This window comes from Staurois parvus, unplaced genomic scaffold (assembly GCF_062004578.1).
Source record: "Staurois parvus isolate SC_StPar_1 unplaced genomic scaffold, SC_StPar_1.0 ptg000468l, whole genome shotgun sequence".
NCBI lineage: Eukaryota > Metazoa > Chordata > Amphibia > Anura > Ranidae > Staurois > Staurois parvus.
The window spans coordinates 5,027,410-5,042,149 of NW_028318264.1; the positions used below are offsets into that span (position 1 = coordinate 5,027,410).

At 37.9% G+C, this 14,740-nt stretch overlaps 1 protein-coding gene across 1 annotated transcript in view; it reads left to right on the forward strand.

The window, feature by feature from the left end:
* PTPN3 (protein tyrosine phosphatase non-receptor type 3) overlaps window positions 1-11,033 on the forward strand; it is a 235,213-nt gene extending 224,180 nt beyond the window's left edge. Inside the window, exon 27 of the mRNA XM_089689065.1 lies at window positions 1,184-11,033. Within this exon, the coding sequence (XP_089545191.1) occupies window positions 1,184-1,261 (78 nt within the window). The 3' untranslated portion in view covers window positions 1,262-11,033. The remainder of the gene's footprint in view (window positions 1-1,183) is intronic.
* Window positions 11,034-14,740: the final 3,707 nt, after the last annotated feature.

A 14,740-nucleotide genomic window follows, 5' to 3' on the forward strand; every position in this document is an offset into this window, starting at 1 on the left:
ACTTCCAAGCTGGGAAAATGGGAAGTGCAAACAATATACTGTCTCTTTAAATGCAAAAATTCATACAGTATCCCGCAATTCATCACCAAAATTCATATACATTAATGTGCTTAAAGTGGTAGTAGACTCTCCTTTATTTTTACCTACAGTTCAGCTTATTATAAAGCTGACTTGTAGGTAAAATGAATATCTCCTAAACGTGCACTGTTTAGGAGATATTCTATCGAGCAGAAGCTGGTGACGTCACCGGCGTATGTGAAGAAACGGTATACCCGTGCCGTTCCTTCGGAGCTGTGTGCTGTGGCCGAGACATCATCGCGGCTCAGCCATTCAAGCGGCCGCAGCCCGTGAACCCGAAAAGAAGACTGACTGAAGGTGGAAGCTTCTGTAACAGTATGCCACTGGAGGGCTTTGTTTTAAGGTACGTCTTTCATAATGTGCACATTATGCCTTTGCCTTGCAGGGGAAACGTTTTTTGTTTAACCTTTTGAGGACCAAGGGACGTATTTGTCCCATGTTTTTAATTGCCTGTATCATCTGATTAAGAACTTAAAATACTTTTTTTTTTTTGGTTTGAGTCAAAATATTAGTTCTTATCAACAAATGGATCTAGCTTTTTGCCAATTATTTCATGAAATGGCTTAGTTACAGCAACTGAAGTATAAGAACTTTAAAAACAAAAAATTGATTCTTTTGGCGTTCCGTAATCTTATGGTCCTCAAAGGGTTATAGTTTACTACCGCTTTAATGTGCTTAGGAGGTCAATCTAGCATAAAGAGATCCTACAGTCAAAAGCCTTTTGGATTTCTTTATTCAGGATTGATCTCCTATAATTTAGAGGTCTGATCATTCCAGTAAGGAATGCCTCTACAGGTGACTTCACAAGATTTTCCTGTTGAAACTTATCACAGAATATGCTGAACAAGTTGAACTTTTCACTTTTAATTTTTATTTTTATTAGTAATCCTAGTTTTTGCAGTATATGAGCACCTTAAGTACATTAATGTATGTGGACGGGGCAGTATGGATACAGGGCTGTATGCAAGATGGAATATATGTGTGTATATGTAGAAGCCTTGCTGAATCGCTAGAAAAATAATTTACAGTTAAATATTACAATTGCATAGGCTAATTATTTGATAGATTGCTAATGTATTCATCATGTTTTTTATTTATTTTTTAGAGTCAATACAAGTTTGTTTGTGAAGCCATTCTCCGTGTTTACAAAGATGGATTAGTGCAACCCTTGCATTGCAGTTGATATAATTCATCTCCAACTTAAGGGACGTCTGCAAAGTACAGAAAACTGTCCGAAAGATTAGCACATTAGTGGCACTTTAAACCTCTGTAAATAGTTTTAAATTTATGTACATACAGAATGTGTATATAATATATGTCATATTATTTGTCCAGAGGTGTATACAATTGTAGAGAAATTTGTATAATCACATGAATACTAGAGAATACCTTATTTTGCCTTATTACGTTGTTCCTGATGGAAGTATACAATCCTACTTGGTTCTGTTCAACCACTATTGAGAAAAGCCACTGTATTTTTCGAAGCTATGCTCCAATGAAACATGGAGTATCCCAGTAGAAAACATTATATAACATTATATTCTGTACATGTTAATGGTTTGAATAGTGCCAAAAAAGATCTAGCTTTGTAGAAATCATGCAATAAGTTTCACTATTTGTATTTAAGTTTTTGGAAGTTGTGTTTTGATAAAAACTATAATTGTACTTGTATAGAAGCAATTTATGGTACAAACTATTCAACAAATATGGTTACATTTCTGCTTTTACTATAATTATATGTTATTTTTTTATTATACTGACAAACTTTATGTGAAAAGGCCATATTACAAATAATGTTAAGGCATTTTTAAATAGTCACGCCACTGTAAAAGCGCATTTCAGTTGTAGGCGAATGCAAGTTAAGTCACCAGCAGCTTATATTAAATGGACATGTCAGTAAAGTGACTACAGAGAATTTGCTTTGTTCTTGCTGCATGCTTCCACACTGTATACTGTACTAAATGCTGGTCATGGTGCCATTGTATGTTTATGCCCTTGCAGCTGCTAAGTGAGGGCATAACTCTTCCAAAGGGGGTAGGGGTGATAGTATTAGTAATACAGATACTGGGAAAAGCCACTTGTGGCCTTCATTGTCTCTTCTGGACAACTATAGGATATAGATAGCCGGTGTGAAGCAAGGACATGGTCCTTGTGATATACAGTAGGCCAGTGGGTGATTCTGCATACCGGCATCTCTATAACTGTAATATCAGTTTTATCTCCTTGCAGAAAGTTTGGAGTGTAAGTGATACCTTTTACTGGCTAACTTAAAGTGTTACTAAACCCACAACAGTAAAATCAGTCTGTATATGCAGTAATGCATGCTTGTTATACTCACTGTGGAACCTAAGGGGTTAATTATCCGCATTGTGTAAAAAAAAAAAAAAAAGAAAAAAGCTGTTTGATTCTGTTTTCCCCCTATTTTGCTGTCTCCAATCCATCTGCCATAGTTAAAAGCAGCAGGTGCAAGTCTGCACATGCTCTGTTTGGTGTGTATTGCTAGACATTTTATCTTGAGGTCAGGAGGGTGCTCGGCACAGAGCCAATCGGCGCTGTCCAAACACAGGGTCAGGGGTTATGCAGCTTCATAGGGCAGTTAGAGGCGAATGAAAACTCCTTCTGCAAGATTAACCAGTGCTCGGCTGGGCACTGATAGATGTCACTATACTGCTGATAAGAAAAGGTAATTAGCAGTTTATATTTCATAAAATAATCACACGTTCTCTGTACTGTGAAAATTGGATATCGGGAATGCAGGGTCATTGGTTTAGTAACACTTTAACGTTTTTAAAGATTCAAGCTTTTGGGATGTCTTACATCCCTTCTTCCAGCTTTATACAATTCACTCTTATAAAATACTTTATAATTCAAGTCACAATAAAAGGATGCTGATGAAAAATAAAATTCCACCATGTCTTTGAGTTTAAATAAATGCATAACACAGAAATAGATAAATCTTGGCAAAAGTATAAATTTTGGCAGTACTTTCTTGTTACAGTTTCAAAAATAGACTGCTCTGGATTGCAAAATGTTTCTGATGTGTAATAAACTGTTAGTGAGTATATAAACAGCCAACTACTTCTAAAAAAAGAACATCAGTCCAGGGCTGTTCGTTAGTTGGTGACCAGACCATTTTTCTCTAAAATGTGTGGCAGTTGGCAAATTTCATTATTGCTTCAAAGTGATTTCATCACTATTTTAAAAGCAAATGTATGCCTACAAAGAAAATACTTACCCCTCCCTCCACCCATACCGTTGATCTCCTCCGTCTTTAGCACCAAGCACACTTTCAAGTGTGCTCTTGGATTCCTTCCTCCAGCCCCTACAAAAGGGTAAAGGCACCACAGCACACAAAGAGGGGTCATACATTACACCCTTTCTTTTGCAGGCTAGCCTTTGATTTTAAAATACTGACAGAGTCTCTTTAATCTGTTTCTATAGTATAGTTTTTTAGTGGCCAACAAAATCGCTCTTGTTGATTAAATATGATTGTAATAGGAGCACATGATCTTAGTCAACAGGACCTTAGCTAATTAGGGCTTATCTGTGTATACATTTTGTTTTGGTGAATGAAGAGTTTGATGCTATAAGCAACATCTCCTTTTTTACTTTCCTTTTATATCTATATATCTGCGTTAAAGCCTTATATTAAAATTATAATTATCCATAGACCTTGAAAGGGGTGACTTTTCAAAGGTATACTGGAACCAGAAAGGAGATCTCAGTTTGAAGTAAGAACTAGTGTTTTGCTTTACCTGCCTGTAAATTATACCCCACGAAGATGTCATGATGAGATTTGCACACAGTAGTTGGTATCTCCCAAAATATGATAGGAGAGCTTGACACCATCATTGAATTTCTATTAGTTGTAGCAGATGGGCAAAACTTGGACATTTTCTGGAGATGGCATTTTCCTGGGGTTCTTAAAAGATATAAGCTGACAAGTAATTAGTTCTGGAGCCGGGCATTCATTGGTCTCTCAGTATAAAATATGAATAGCAATACAATTGAAATGATCCCACCTCTGACTCTGTGATAGTTTTAGAATTTTGCAAGATGCCAAACAGGAATATTTGAACTTAAAGTGTCAGTCCACCCAAAGTGATATTTTAGTTATAGATGGAACTTGGTTGGTCATAATTCTATCATTTCCAACCCTGTTTCTGTCTTCCTGGGAGGTTTTGGCATTCCAATTCTCATTTTGAATTAACCATAATTTAAAACAAAATTTTAAAGCGAGAGAGGGGGAATCGCTCATAATGGCTACAGAAGGTGTGCAGAGATCTTAATAATAAGGTCCTCAAAACTTAAAATAAAAAATGGGTGTTTTAACTCAAGTACAGCCTTTCTCAACCTTTTCAACACAGAGAAACCCTTGAAATAACTTTGAGGTCTCAGGGAACCCCTACAACCCATGATACAATATTGTGATGGTCAGTGGCAAGAATACTCATTACACTTGTGAACATTGGGAAGAATTACCCCCTTACAGATAGCTAAAAAGATCTATATGGTGTCATTGGAAACTTATCTGAGCGGCATAAATTGCTCAAGAAACCCCTAGCAGCATCTGGAGGAACTTTGTTTGAGAAACCCTGCTCCAGTATCTACTAAAATATCAGTTTTAAGCTACTGACCTTTTACCAAAGAACACCCACTTATGTGGTCACTGTGTATGTGTGTGCATATGTGTGCATATGTGTGTATGTGTGTGTGTATATAAATATATATATATAATGTGTTGCTAATATTGCTATTTTTGAGCTATGTATTAAAAATATGTTGATGAGCACCATTTAAGTTGGTTGTTAGACATGCAATTTAACTCTCTGATCCTTTAGTCCAATTTTTGTTGTATTGCTCTAAGTACTGTATCTGTTTGAAGTGCCCTTAAAATACTATTGTATTGTGTCCTAGAAGAAATTCATGGCGGGGGCGCTTATATCTTCAAACTGATAACAAATAAGAAATTCTCTTTAGCGCTCAGTTGACAAATTTAGTGAATACATTCACAAGACCTAATAAAGCAGTTAAAAACAAAGTCTATGCAGCCCTGATACTGTGCTTCCTATGGGTGTTATTGTGTTCCAGCACCTGCTGTCTATTTACACCCCAACTGGGGTAAGGCCATAATGGTGTCACTCCCTTACAGCTGGATTCCTTACCAGTTTTTTAATCTAAATGAGTGTGAATCAGTCATGGAAGGAGTACACCATAATTTGCCTAGACTTCTGTTATGGTAAATTAATGTACCTTGTTACTTGAATCTTAGATAGCTGTAGAGAGCCAGAATGTTTTTCAGTAGCCACATCCACATTTTGGGTGAACATTTCAATGGATTCATTTGTGCCCTATAAAATAAAAGGCTGTTATTAAAAAGTAGCTCCTAGAATATAGTTAATGTCAGTATATGTCAGCAAACACTAAACTATAAAATCTTTCAAAATATATGCCTTTGCTGTGTTTCGATGACAGGTTCTCTTAAAACCTTCCCCAGCAAAAAACAAATAATTTCCCATTGATTAACTCTGTTATTTAAACCACTTATCCTTTTTAAGAACACTATAATTTCCTTTGATATAGCAATATCCTATTTTAAAATATCACAAACGTCTAATTTGTTTCATGTAATATCACAAAATATTTTATTACAGAAATAAATCCCAGTGACTATGGGACAAGCAATATTAGCCCTCAGAATAAATACTGTCACAGAAAAAAAGCACAAATGTTTTAATGAGGTGCAATGATCTTGTTTTAATGTTAAAGAATAAATGAAAAGAAAGAAATCAAAATGTCCTAATAAGTAGCATTAGTATTTTATACAAGCTGGATATAAGAATTTGCTGTTGGCAAATAATAAAATACTTTAATGAAATTAAAAAATAGTATATATTTTTGCAGGTACATTGTATACACTTCATGCTAGATATATTAATATACTGTAGCTCAAAAAGAGATTAAATGTAATACATTAACGTTCTATTAGGGAAACATATTAAAGTTCTATTACTTCATTACTTAATGCTACAAAGCTGCACTTCTGTCTATATAGTGTGATTCCTGCAGCACCAGTGTATTAATACGAATTTCTGTGAGTGATTTGAATAAAAATGTATGGAGAAGACACCAAAATCTGCTTTCCTAAAATGAGTGTGATTTGTATACACGCTTTAACTGTGTGAGACACTGGCTGATATTATGGGCCTGCACCAACGGGTTTGGAGCTTATGTCCTATGGCATCAGGCTGATATGCACATGAAACTCTTCTGAGATCATTCAGAATTGATTGACAGTTGCAGTAGACCTCTTTTTGACCAGCGTTTGTCCTGATTTAAAGTCTAACTAAAGGTAAAACTTTTTTTTTTTTTTTTTTTAACTCTTTGCTGTACTTCTATGGATCTTCTCCTGTGTGACCCGTTTTTAGCTGACAGCAGGCTGAAGTGCGCTGTTGGCTGACGTCACTCAGCCAGTCCAGGATGAGGAGAGATCCTGACTTTAAAGTCGGGATCCACCCCAGAGTCTGGAGTGGCACCTGGCTCAACCTCAGCCTGAGCCAGTCGCTCCCTCCATAGCCCAGCACTTTAGAGAGTGGGGGGGGCGGGTGCAGAGCACACAGCGGTGACCGACAGAGCTCTGATCAAGAGCGGCTGTGAGAGCTCAGCGGTCATGTGATCGCTGAGTTCTCGCACTTAGAGCCAGCGGGGGACAGGTGCAGCATGAGAGCAATGCTGCATCCACCTAGGTAAGTCTGATTTAAAAAAAAAAATGAAATCCTGTACTTTTAAGTTTTTGATAGAGTGGAGATGTATTAGAACGCTTGTCAGCTCCGCAATAGGACACAAATGGGGGGAAAAAAAATCTGACAGGGGTTATAACCCTCCCATGCTCTATCCAAAATGAAAAAAAAAGTTTTGCTTATAGTTCTACTTTAAGCAGAATTTGCATTCCCATAGACATGCATGGGAATTCAAAACCCACTTAATGCAAACAAACAGCTTGTTTTGCCATTTTGAACTATTTAAAAACAATCCAGATATTCTATAAATGTATGGAAAATATAGGTAGATAGCAGGAACAAAATATAGGAATGGGAGAGATATTGGCCCTCTACTGCTTGTAAAGCAATGTCCTTAAATTAAGGGTAAGTAGGGAATTTCCGGCTGACTGCTGGCACTTGCTAACTTCTGTGTCTTCCTGGGAAGACAGTAAAAGGATCATTCATCGCCCTGAAATTCAACGCTGAAATTCCCATCTAGAGCCCTTTCCATGTCTGAACCAAGAAAGGTGCTATGTAACATGCAGAAGTATAGGAACTGCTGGCAAACATTTGTCTATAGACTAGCATTTAGGGTCAAGTTTTTTCATTGGAAAATAGTTGCTTCACTTACCTATTACTATAACCTATTTATCATTTATTCATCATGAATGCACATTTGGTTACCCAGATCTAAAGCACTCTTGCCACCTTCACATTCATTAAAGTGACATCCATTGCCCTACACACCTGAATTTCCAGTTCTTTGATAACAAATCCACAACTCGGGAACGTTGTTACAACAGTTTCCAGATAGTAAATGATTAAAGTAGAATTCTCTGTATTCATTGATAAACAGACGAGGCATTTTCTGAATGGTGGAAAAACACTCAGCCCATCTCTTAATTCTGGCTGCAGATGGGAAGTTGCCCATACTGATGCCAAAATACAACACTACTTCCTTTATGTAGGCAATGCCTTTTAAAAGTCACCATACAAATTAGGAAAGCTTAGTGGAATCTGCACTGCGAGAAACATGTAGACTGCCATTTCTAACCTATATTTTTCTCAGTACAGTCACAGGTAACCCAGTCTTGAAAAATAAATAAAAATCAAAGTCTTTTTCTGTTTGGAGCATTTTTGTAGCTCTTCATATTTTTATAACTGCCATAATTATGGATGAGCAATATTTTTCGTCAATGTTGCAATAAGTTTTTGCTGCAATTTAAGATCAATGCATTAAGAATAATTCATGTAATATCTTGTGTTCATTGATTTTTTAAGTAAGCTTCACTTTTGACCTTCTTTTCTGGATATAAAGGTGTGAGTGCTGTGTGTGAGAAATGGTTTACCTGATATAAATTATATTGTAAATATTTTTTTTATATAATTATTAGCTGTCAAAGGCTCCTTAATACTTTTTAATGTATCACACTGCTCAACACTGCATGCTTCTCTGTATTGACAGTTAATTAGTAAAACTCAAAAGTTGGGTTGTATTTAATGAAGAAGGAAAAATCCAAAAGTTGCGAATTATGATACAAAAGTGTTTAAAGTGGATAAAGGAAAAAAAAAAAAAAAGCTCAGCTTAAGTTTTATTATGAATTGTTCTGGCGGCAATGCAAGCATCAAGGGTGATGCACTTTAGAGAAATGCCACATGTGATGCTTTCTTGAGTGAATCATACAGTATGTATATATGTATGCGCGTGTGTGTGTATATATATATATATATATATTCTGCTTACGCAAAGGGCAAAACAATATGATCACTTTAATGTATACAGCCCCAGCAGGATATACTTCAATTCTTTTTTTCTTTAGAAATGTCACTGTTTCCTTCTGTTTCTGAACACTGAACATAGTGCGGGGAGGTAGAAAAGCAAAAGTAATTGGGTGATTAAAGCAATCCTGTCACTTTTCTATAAATGCTTACTGCTGTGCAAATTGTAATTTCAGTATGAGACGTACTGTAGACACAGTAGAAAATCCAGTGTGTGTATGTATATATATAATATTGGCCTGGTTTTGGCCTTGTGTCAATGGTATCACCTTTGACATCAGTGTGAGGTGCTTCTAAGAACATTTAGTATTCTTGGACATGAACATTTGACCTGTAGTTGACTTACCATGCCATAGGGCATACTTACCATTGTGCCAAAGTGTTGTTTCCCAAGATCCTTATAGAAAGAGGAAGCATCATCCTCAACTACCCTACTGGAGATGTTCCATAGACTTGGAGCTGAACTCCAGTCAGATATGAAAACAAAACTGAGTGCAGTTATGTGTTTCATAAAAAACATTAAATGCAGATAGTATACGCACTTGCTATTCAGCCAGTCAGGCACTGCTGCTTGCACATACTGTATGCTGACAGAATGAGAGAGCAAAGGGATCATAGGTTATCTGCTGCTCCTTCATTTTCTAATTCCAGCCTGGGTGTACTGAATAGATCAGACTGTAGTTCTTAACTGCAGCTGTGAGAAGTTAGATTACCAACCAAAGAACTACGTGACTGCTAGGATTTTCCTGGACAATTTTTTTTTTTTTTTTTTTTTACCCCTGAGCGTTAATACACTGTAATAAAGTATGCTGCTTAAAATATTTGTAAAAAAAAACAAAAAAAAAAACATTTTTCTGGATGTGATTTTCTGATTCGGATAGTTATAGAGGATGAGAGCTGTTAAAAATGTATACTGTTCCTTTTTTCTCAGGATTTAGTGGTGTGTGATTAAAATAAAGAATTTGCATATTAATATGGAAGTTCTAGATGTCCTTCTTTCATACATTTTTAAGAACAATTACCACCAGTTACAGTTGCTACATTGATGTTCAGTTGGGTGGGTCTACTGTTTGTAATGGCTAAAAAGGCCCTAAAGCCCAACTCCAACCTTTTTGATATGATCACCCTGAAGGGTATAAAATAATAAAAGAGGCTCTCACATCAGTCTAGAACTGCCATTTTAGCCAGCTTCATTCAACCTGGAAGTTTGAGAACCCTGAGGAGTGTCACTATGGCAACCTTCATTCTAAATGCTTTGATGTAGAGAGCAGGACTGACATCACGTCAGTGCAACTCCCGACATCATCAGAGGACTGGTCACCATCAGGAGAAGAAAGAGGAGGACACAGCAGTTCACCTGATTTGCTTGAATACTTTCAAAAAGTGTAAGTATAAAAGAAATCATGCAAAGCATACTGCTCAGGTCTCTACTGGGGAAGGGGGCTGTGCTTGAGTTTGGATTTACCATTCCAGGAACCCTTGTGTTACCAGAAGGCCTTTAGATTTACAGTGGACCAAAATCTAATGTGGATGGATATCTTTTCCGTCAAACAGTGCATTCTCTCAAACCTTGCAAGCAGTTGTTCTTATAATTTATTTATTACTGAATTTAGTTTTTACTTGTAGTGTTGGTTTAAGAGGAATATTGTATTACAGGATAGGGGTCAAAGTTGTGAGTAAGAAAAGTGGAATATGATAAATTGAATGAATGGGTGGAATTTATGAGTGAATGAAATACTGATGTGACATAAAAATCTACAAACACTGATTTATCTTGGGACAATTTTCATGATGCATCATGGTATCCATACTGCATATAATTTGTATAGTAGTTTATTATTTTTGTTCACCCCTATGATGTACATACTCTAGTCCAATATTATTATCAATAAAATACGAAGGAAAAAATAAATGAACACTTATGAAACATCAAAGGTAAAGCCTTGCCACTAGTATTTCTTAACCTTGCTTTTTTTCTTTTTTTTTTCCTTTAAAGTCCCTAAATAGCTCTGAAAACTTTCTATTACTGTATTGAATGTAAGTTGTTCATAGTGGATTTTCTTGCTCTTTTAGCCATTATAGAACTTCTGATTTTTTTTTTTTTTAAGCTTGTGTGTATAATTGCTATTTTGTATGGCATCAAATCATTTGTCAACACAGAATTGTCATATGGTCAGCTAATTAGCAATTGTATTTAAAATATTGGGAGCATTCACATGTAAATCAGTGTAATACTTCTAGAGTTAATTTATGATATTGTTTTACAAATACATTTTCTTATAATTATTTTCTAAGTTTAGGAAAAGATTTTATTGTATATTTTTTGGTTTGGTACAGTATTGAATATAAACCTAAATGATTGACACCACTGGGTACAAGCTGCTAATGAAATAAAATATCTATTTGATAACTAAATGTGTATTTTTTTTGTTATATTGTTTTGTGCAAAATTACAAAATCAGTTGTCCAGTGTCCTCTGGAAAAAAAAAAAAGCCAGTAGCTACAAAAACTGTATCTATTGACTTTTAAACACAGCCGCTCACCTGTGCCACAATCCATCGATGTGTTTACCCTTGCCGGGTTCACTCACTGTCCTCTGTCCCCAGCGTCGGTATCTTAAGTGTGGGCACCTGACTGTGACAGCTTGGAGCTTCACAGATGTGCACCCACGGCACATGCACTAGCAGCGCTGCCCATTGTGAGTGGTCCCGCAGTCTTATGGGACCTGTTACATGTTCCAGAATACGGTGGGCAGGGAGGGGAGAAAGGAGAACTTTCACTTTTGATCAGCTAGGCGGTCGGAGCTGAAATGGCAGCGGGTACCCGTTCCTCAAAGGTGCCAATTCTTCATATGGAGTGGGGGACCAGTCCTTAAAGCGGAACTTCCCCTTTTGGGTAACTACTGCAAGAATAAAATAATTACATAGAAACACCATCACAAATTTATTACTGATATGCCAGTAAGGTAAAAAACTTGGTGCGTTATGATAGTTGTCCAGATCCAATATACACTGAAACACTTGCTAGCTGTAAAATGTATTTTAAAATTTGTTAGTTGTGCATTCACTAGTTTTGCATTTGGCTAGGGTCAGTGTCACTACCGGTAGCATGAGGCGATACCTGGACCCTACAGAGGTTGCACAGGCAGTCCAACTCCTCCAGGATGGCACATCAATACGTATCATTGTCAGAAGGTTTGCTGTGTCTCCCAGCACAGTCTCAAGAGCATGGAGGAGATTCCAGGAGACAGGCAGTTACTCTAGGAGAGCTGGACAGGGCAGTAGAAGGTTTTTAACCCATCAGCAGGACCAGTATCTGCTCCTTTGTGCAAGGAGGAAGAGGATGAGCACTGCCAGAGCCCTACAAAATGACCTCCAGCAGGCCACTGGTGTGAATGTCTCTGACCAAACAATCAGAAACAGACTTCATGAGGGGGTCCTGTTTTTATGTGATAGACCAACACAAAGTGGCTAATAATTGTGAAGTGGAAGGAAAACTATACATTTTCAAAATTTTTTTACAAATATCTGAAAAGTGTGGTGTGCATTTGTATTCAGCCCCCTTTACTCTGCTACCCCTAACTAAAATCTAGTGGAACCAATTGTCTTCAGAAGTCACCTAATTAGTAAATAGAGTCCACCTTTTGTGTAATTTAATCTTAGTATAAATACAGCTGCTCTGTTAAGCCCTCAGAGGTTTCTTGGAGAACATTAGTGAACATACAGCATCATGAAGGCCAAGGAACACACCAGACAGGTCAGGGATAAAATTGTGGAGGAGTTTAAAGCAGGGTTTAAAGTATAAAAAAATCCCAAGCTCTGAACATCACACGGAGCACTGTTCAATCCATCCGCAAATCAAAAATGTATGGCACAACTGCAAACCTACCAAGACATGGCCGTCCACCTGAACTAACAGGACAGGCAAAGATAGCATTAATAAGAGAAGCAGCCATAAGGCCCATAGTAACTCTGGAGAAGCTGCAGATATCCACAGCTCAGGTGGGAGAATCTGTCCGTAGCACTCCACAAATCTGGCCTTTATGGAAGAGTGACAAGAAGAAACCCATTGTTGAAAGAAACCCATAAGAAGTCCCTTTTGCAGTTTGCGTGAAGCCATGGGGGGGGGGGGGGGGGCAGCAAATGTGGAAGAAGGTGCTCTGGTCAGGTAAGACCAAAATTTTACTTTTCGGCCTAAAAGCAAACCGCTATGTGTGGGTGAAAACTAACACTGCACATCACCCTGAATACATCATCCCCACCGTGAAACATGGTGGCAGCATCACGTTGTGGGGATGCTTTTCTTCAGCAGGGACAGGGAAGCTGGTCAGAGTTGATAAGAAGATGGATGGAGACAAATACAGGGCAATCATAGAAGAAAACCTGTTAGAGTCTGCAAAAGACTTAAAGAAATACTAAAGGTTTGGGGTTTTTTTTGTGGAAAATAACAAACATGTCATACTTACCTGATGTATGCAGTGGTCTTGCACAGAGCAGCCCTGATCCTCCTCTTCTCGAGTCCTGGCTCCTCCTCTTTGTTGGGTGCCCCCATAGCATGCAGCTTGTGTCCATTCACACACGGAGCTGTGGCTTGGCCCCTCACCCTCTCTCTCATTGGCTGACTGACTGGATTGTCAGCCCCGGGAGCCAATGGCTCCTACTTGCTGTCTCAGCCAATGAGGAGGCAGAGACCTGGGACAGCCCAGGCTGTTGTGCACATCGATGGATTGCGATGGGGCTCAGGTAAGTATTGAGGGGGCTGGGGGCACTGCTGCACACATCAGGTAAAAAAACCTTGAGCCTTTACAACCACTTTGAGACTGGGGTGGAGGTTCATCTTCCAGCAGGACAGCGACCGTAAACATACAGCCAGAACTACAATGGAATGGTTTAGATCAAAGCATATTCATGTGTTAGAACAGCCCACTCAATGTCCAGACCTAAATCCAATTGAGAATCTGTGGCAAGACTTGAAAATTGCTGTTCACAGATATTCTCCGTTCAATCTGACAGAGCTTGAGCTATTTTGCAAAGAAGAATTGGCAAAAATGTCCCTCTCTAGATGTGCAAAGCTGGTAGAGACATACTTAAAAAGACTTGCAGCTGCAATTGCAGTGAAAGGTGGTTCTACAAAGTATTGACTTGGGGGCTGAATACAAATGCACGCCACACTTTTCACATATTTGTAAAACATTTTGAAAACCATTTATCATTTTCCTTTCATGTCACAATTCTGTGCCACTTTGTGTTGGTCTATCACATAAAATCCCAATAAAATACATTTACGTTTTTGGTTTTAACATGACAAAATGTGGAAAATTTCAAGAGATATGAATCTAGGGAGGAGCCTGCATGCTGACATCACGCCGTCGAGTCCATGCGATGGTCCTGCGGCCTTCTTTGTGAGTGTTTGTAACTTGTTCATGCTCCACGTGGCTGCATTTGCTTTTAATAAAAATACTACACTATATGCTGCTGTCTCTGGGCTTTGTTGTGTGAGCTCTTTCTTCAGGAGGTTCCATAGTTTGGATCGATAGCTGACTGGTGAAGGGGAGTTTAATTTGTAAGAATGTACACATAGGAGCCCATGCTACACTGGAGGTCATCGGGTCATTTCCCTATTTTCCTGCAGTGGATGGATACATCCTTGGGAGGGATTGCTATACACAGCCTGTTTGCTTCTTGCTTCTGGGAAGTGCATAGTGGTGGAGGATTGTCACGTTACATCATTGGTCACTATTGATTCACGCAGTATTGCTGGACACTTTATATTGCTGGTCACTATTGATGCACACAGTATTATTGGACACTGCAATATTGGACTTTATGATAGTGAATAATATTCACACATTTGTTTCTTCTTTTATTAGCATAAAAAGGTAAGAGAACTCAGCGAGCGCTAAAATACAAACTCATAAAAGCAGCTGTGCACAGTAAAGGAAACCATAAACCTTTCAAGAGACATATATATAACATAAGTGCAGCGCTAAATATAATCCGGATAAACGTATAATTGCAATGTTCATAAATGGGTTAATAGTCCACAGTAAAAAGAGCTCAAAGGTGATTATAATATTCCCAAAGTCATCGCTTTCATAAGGCTCAGTGAGAGGCAGGATATGT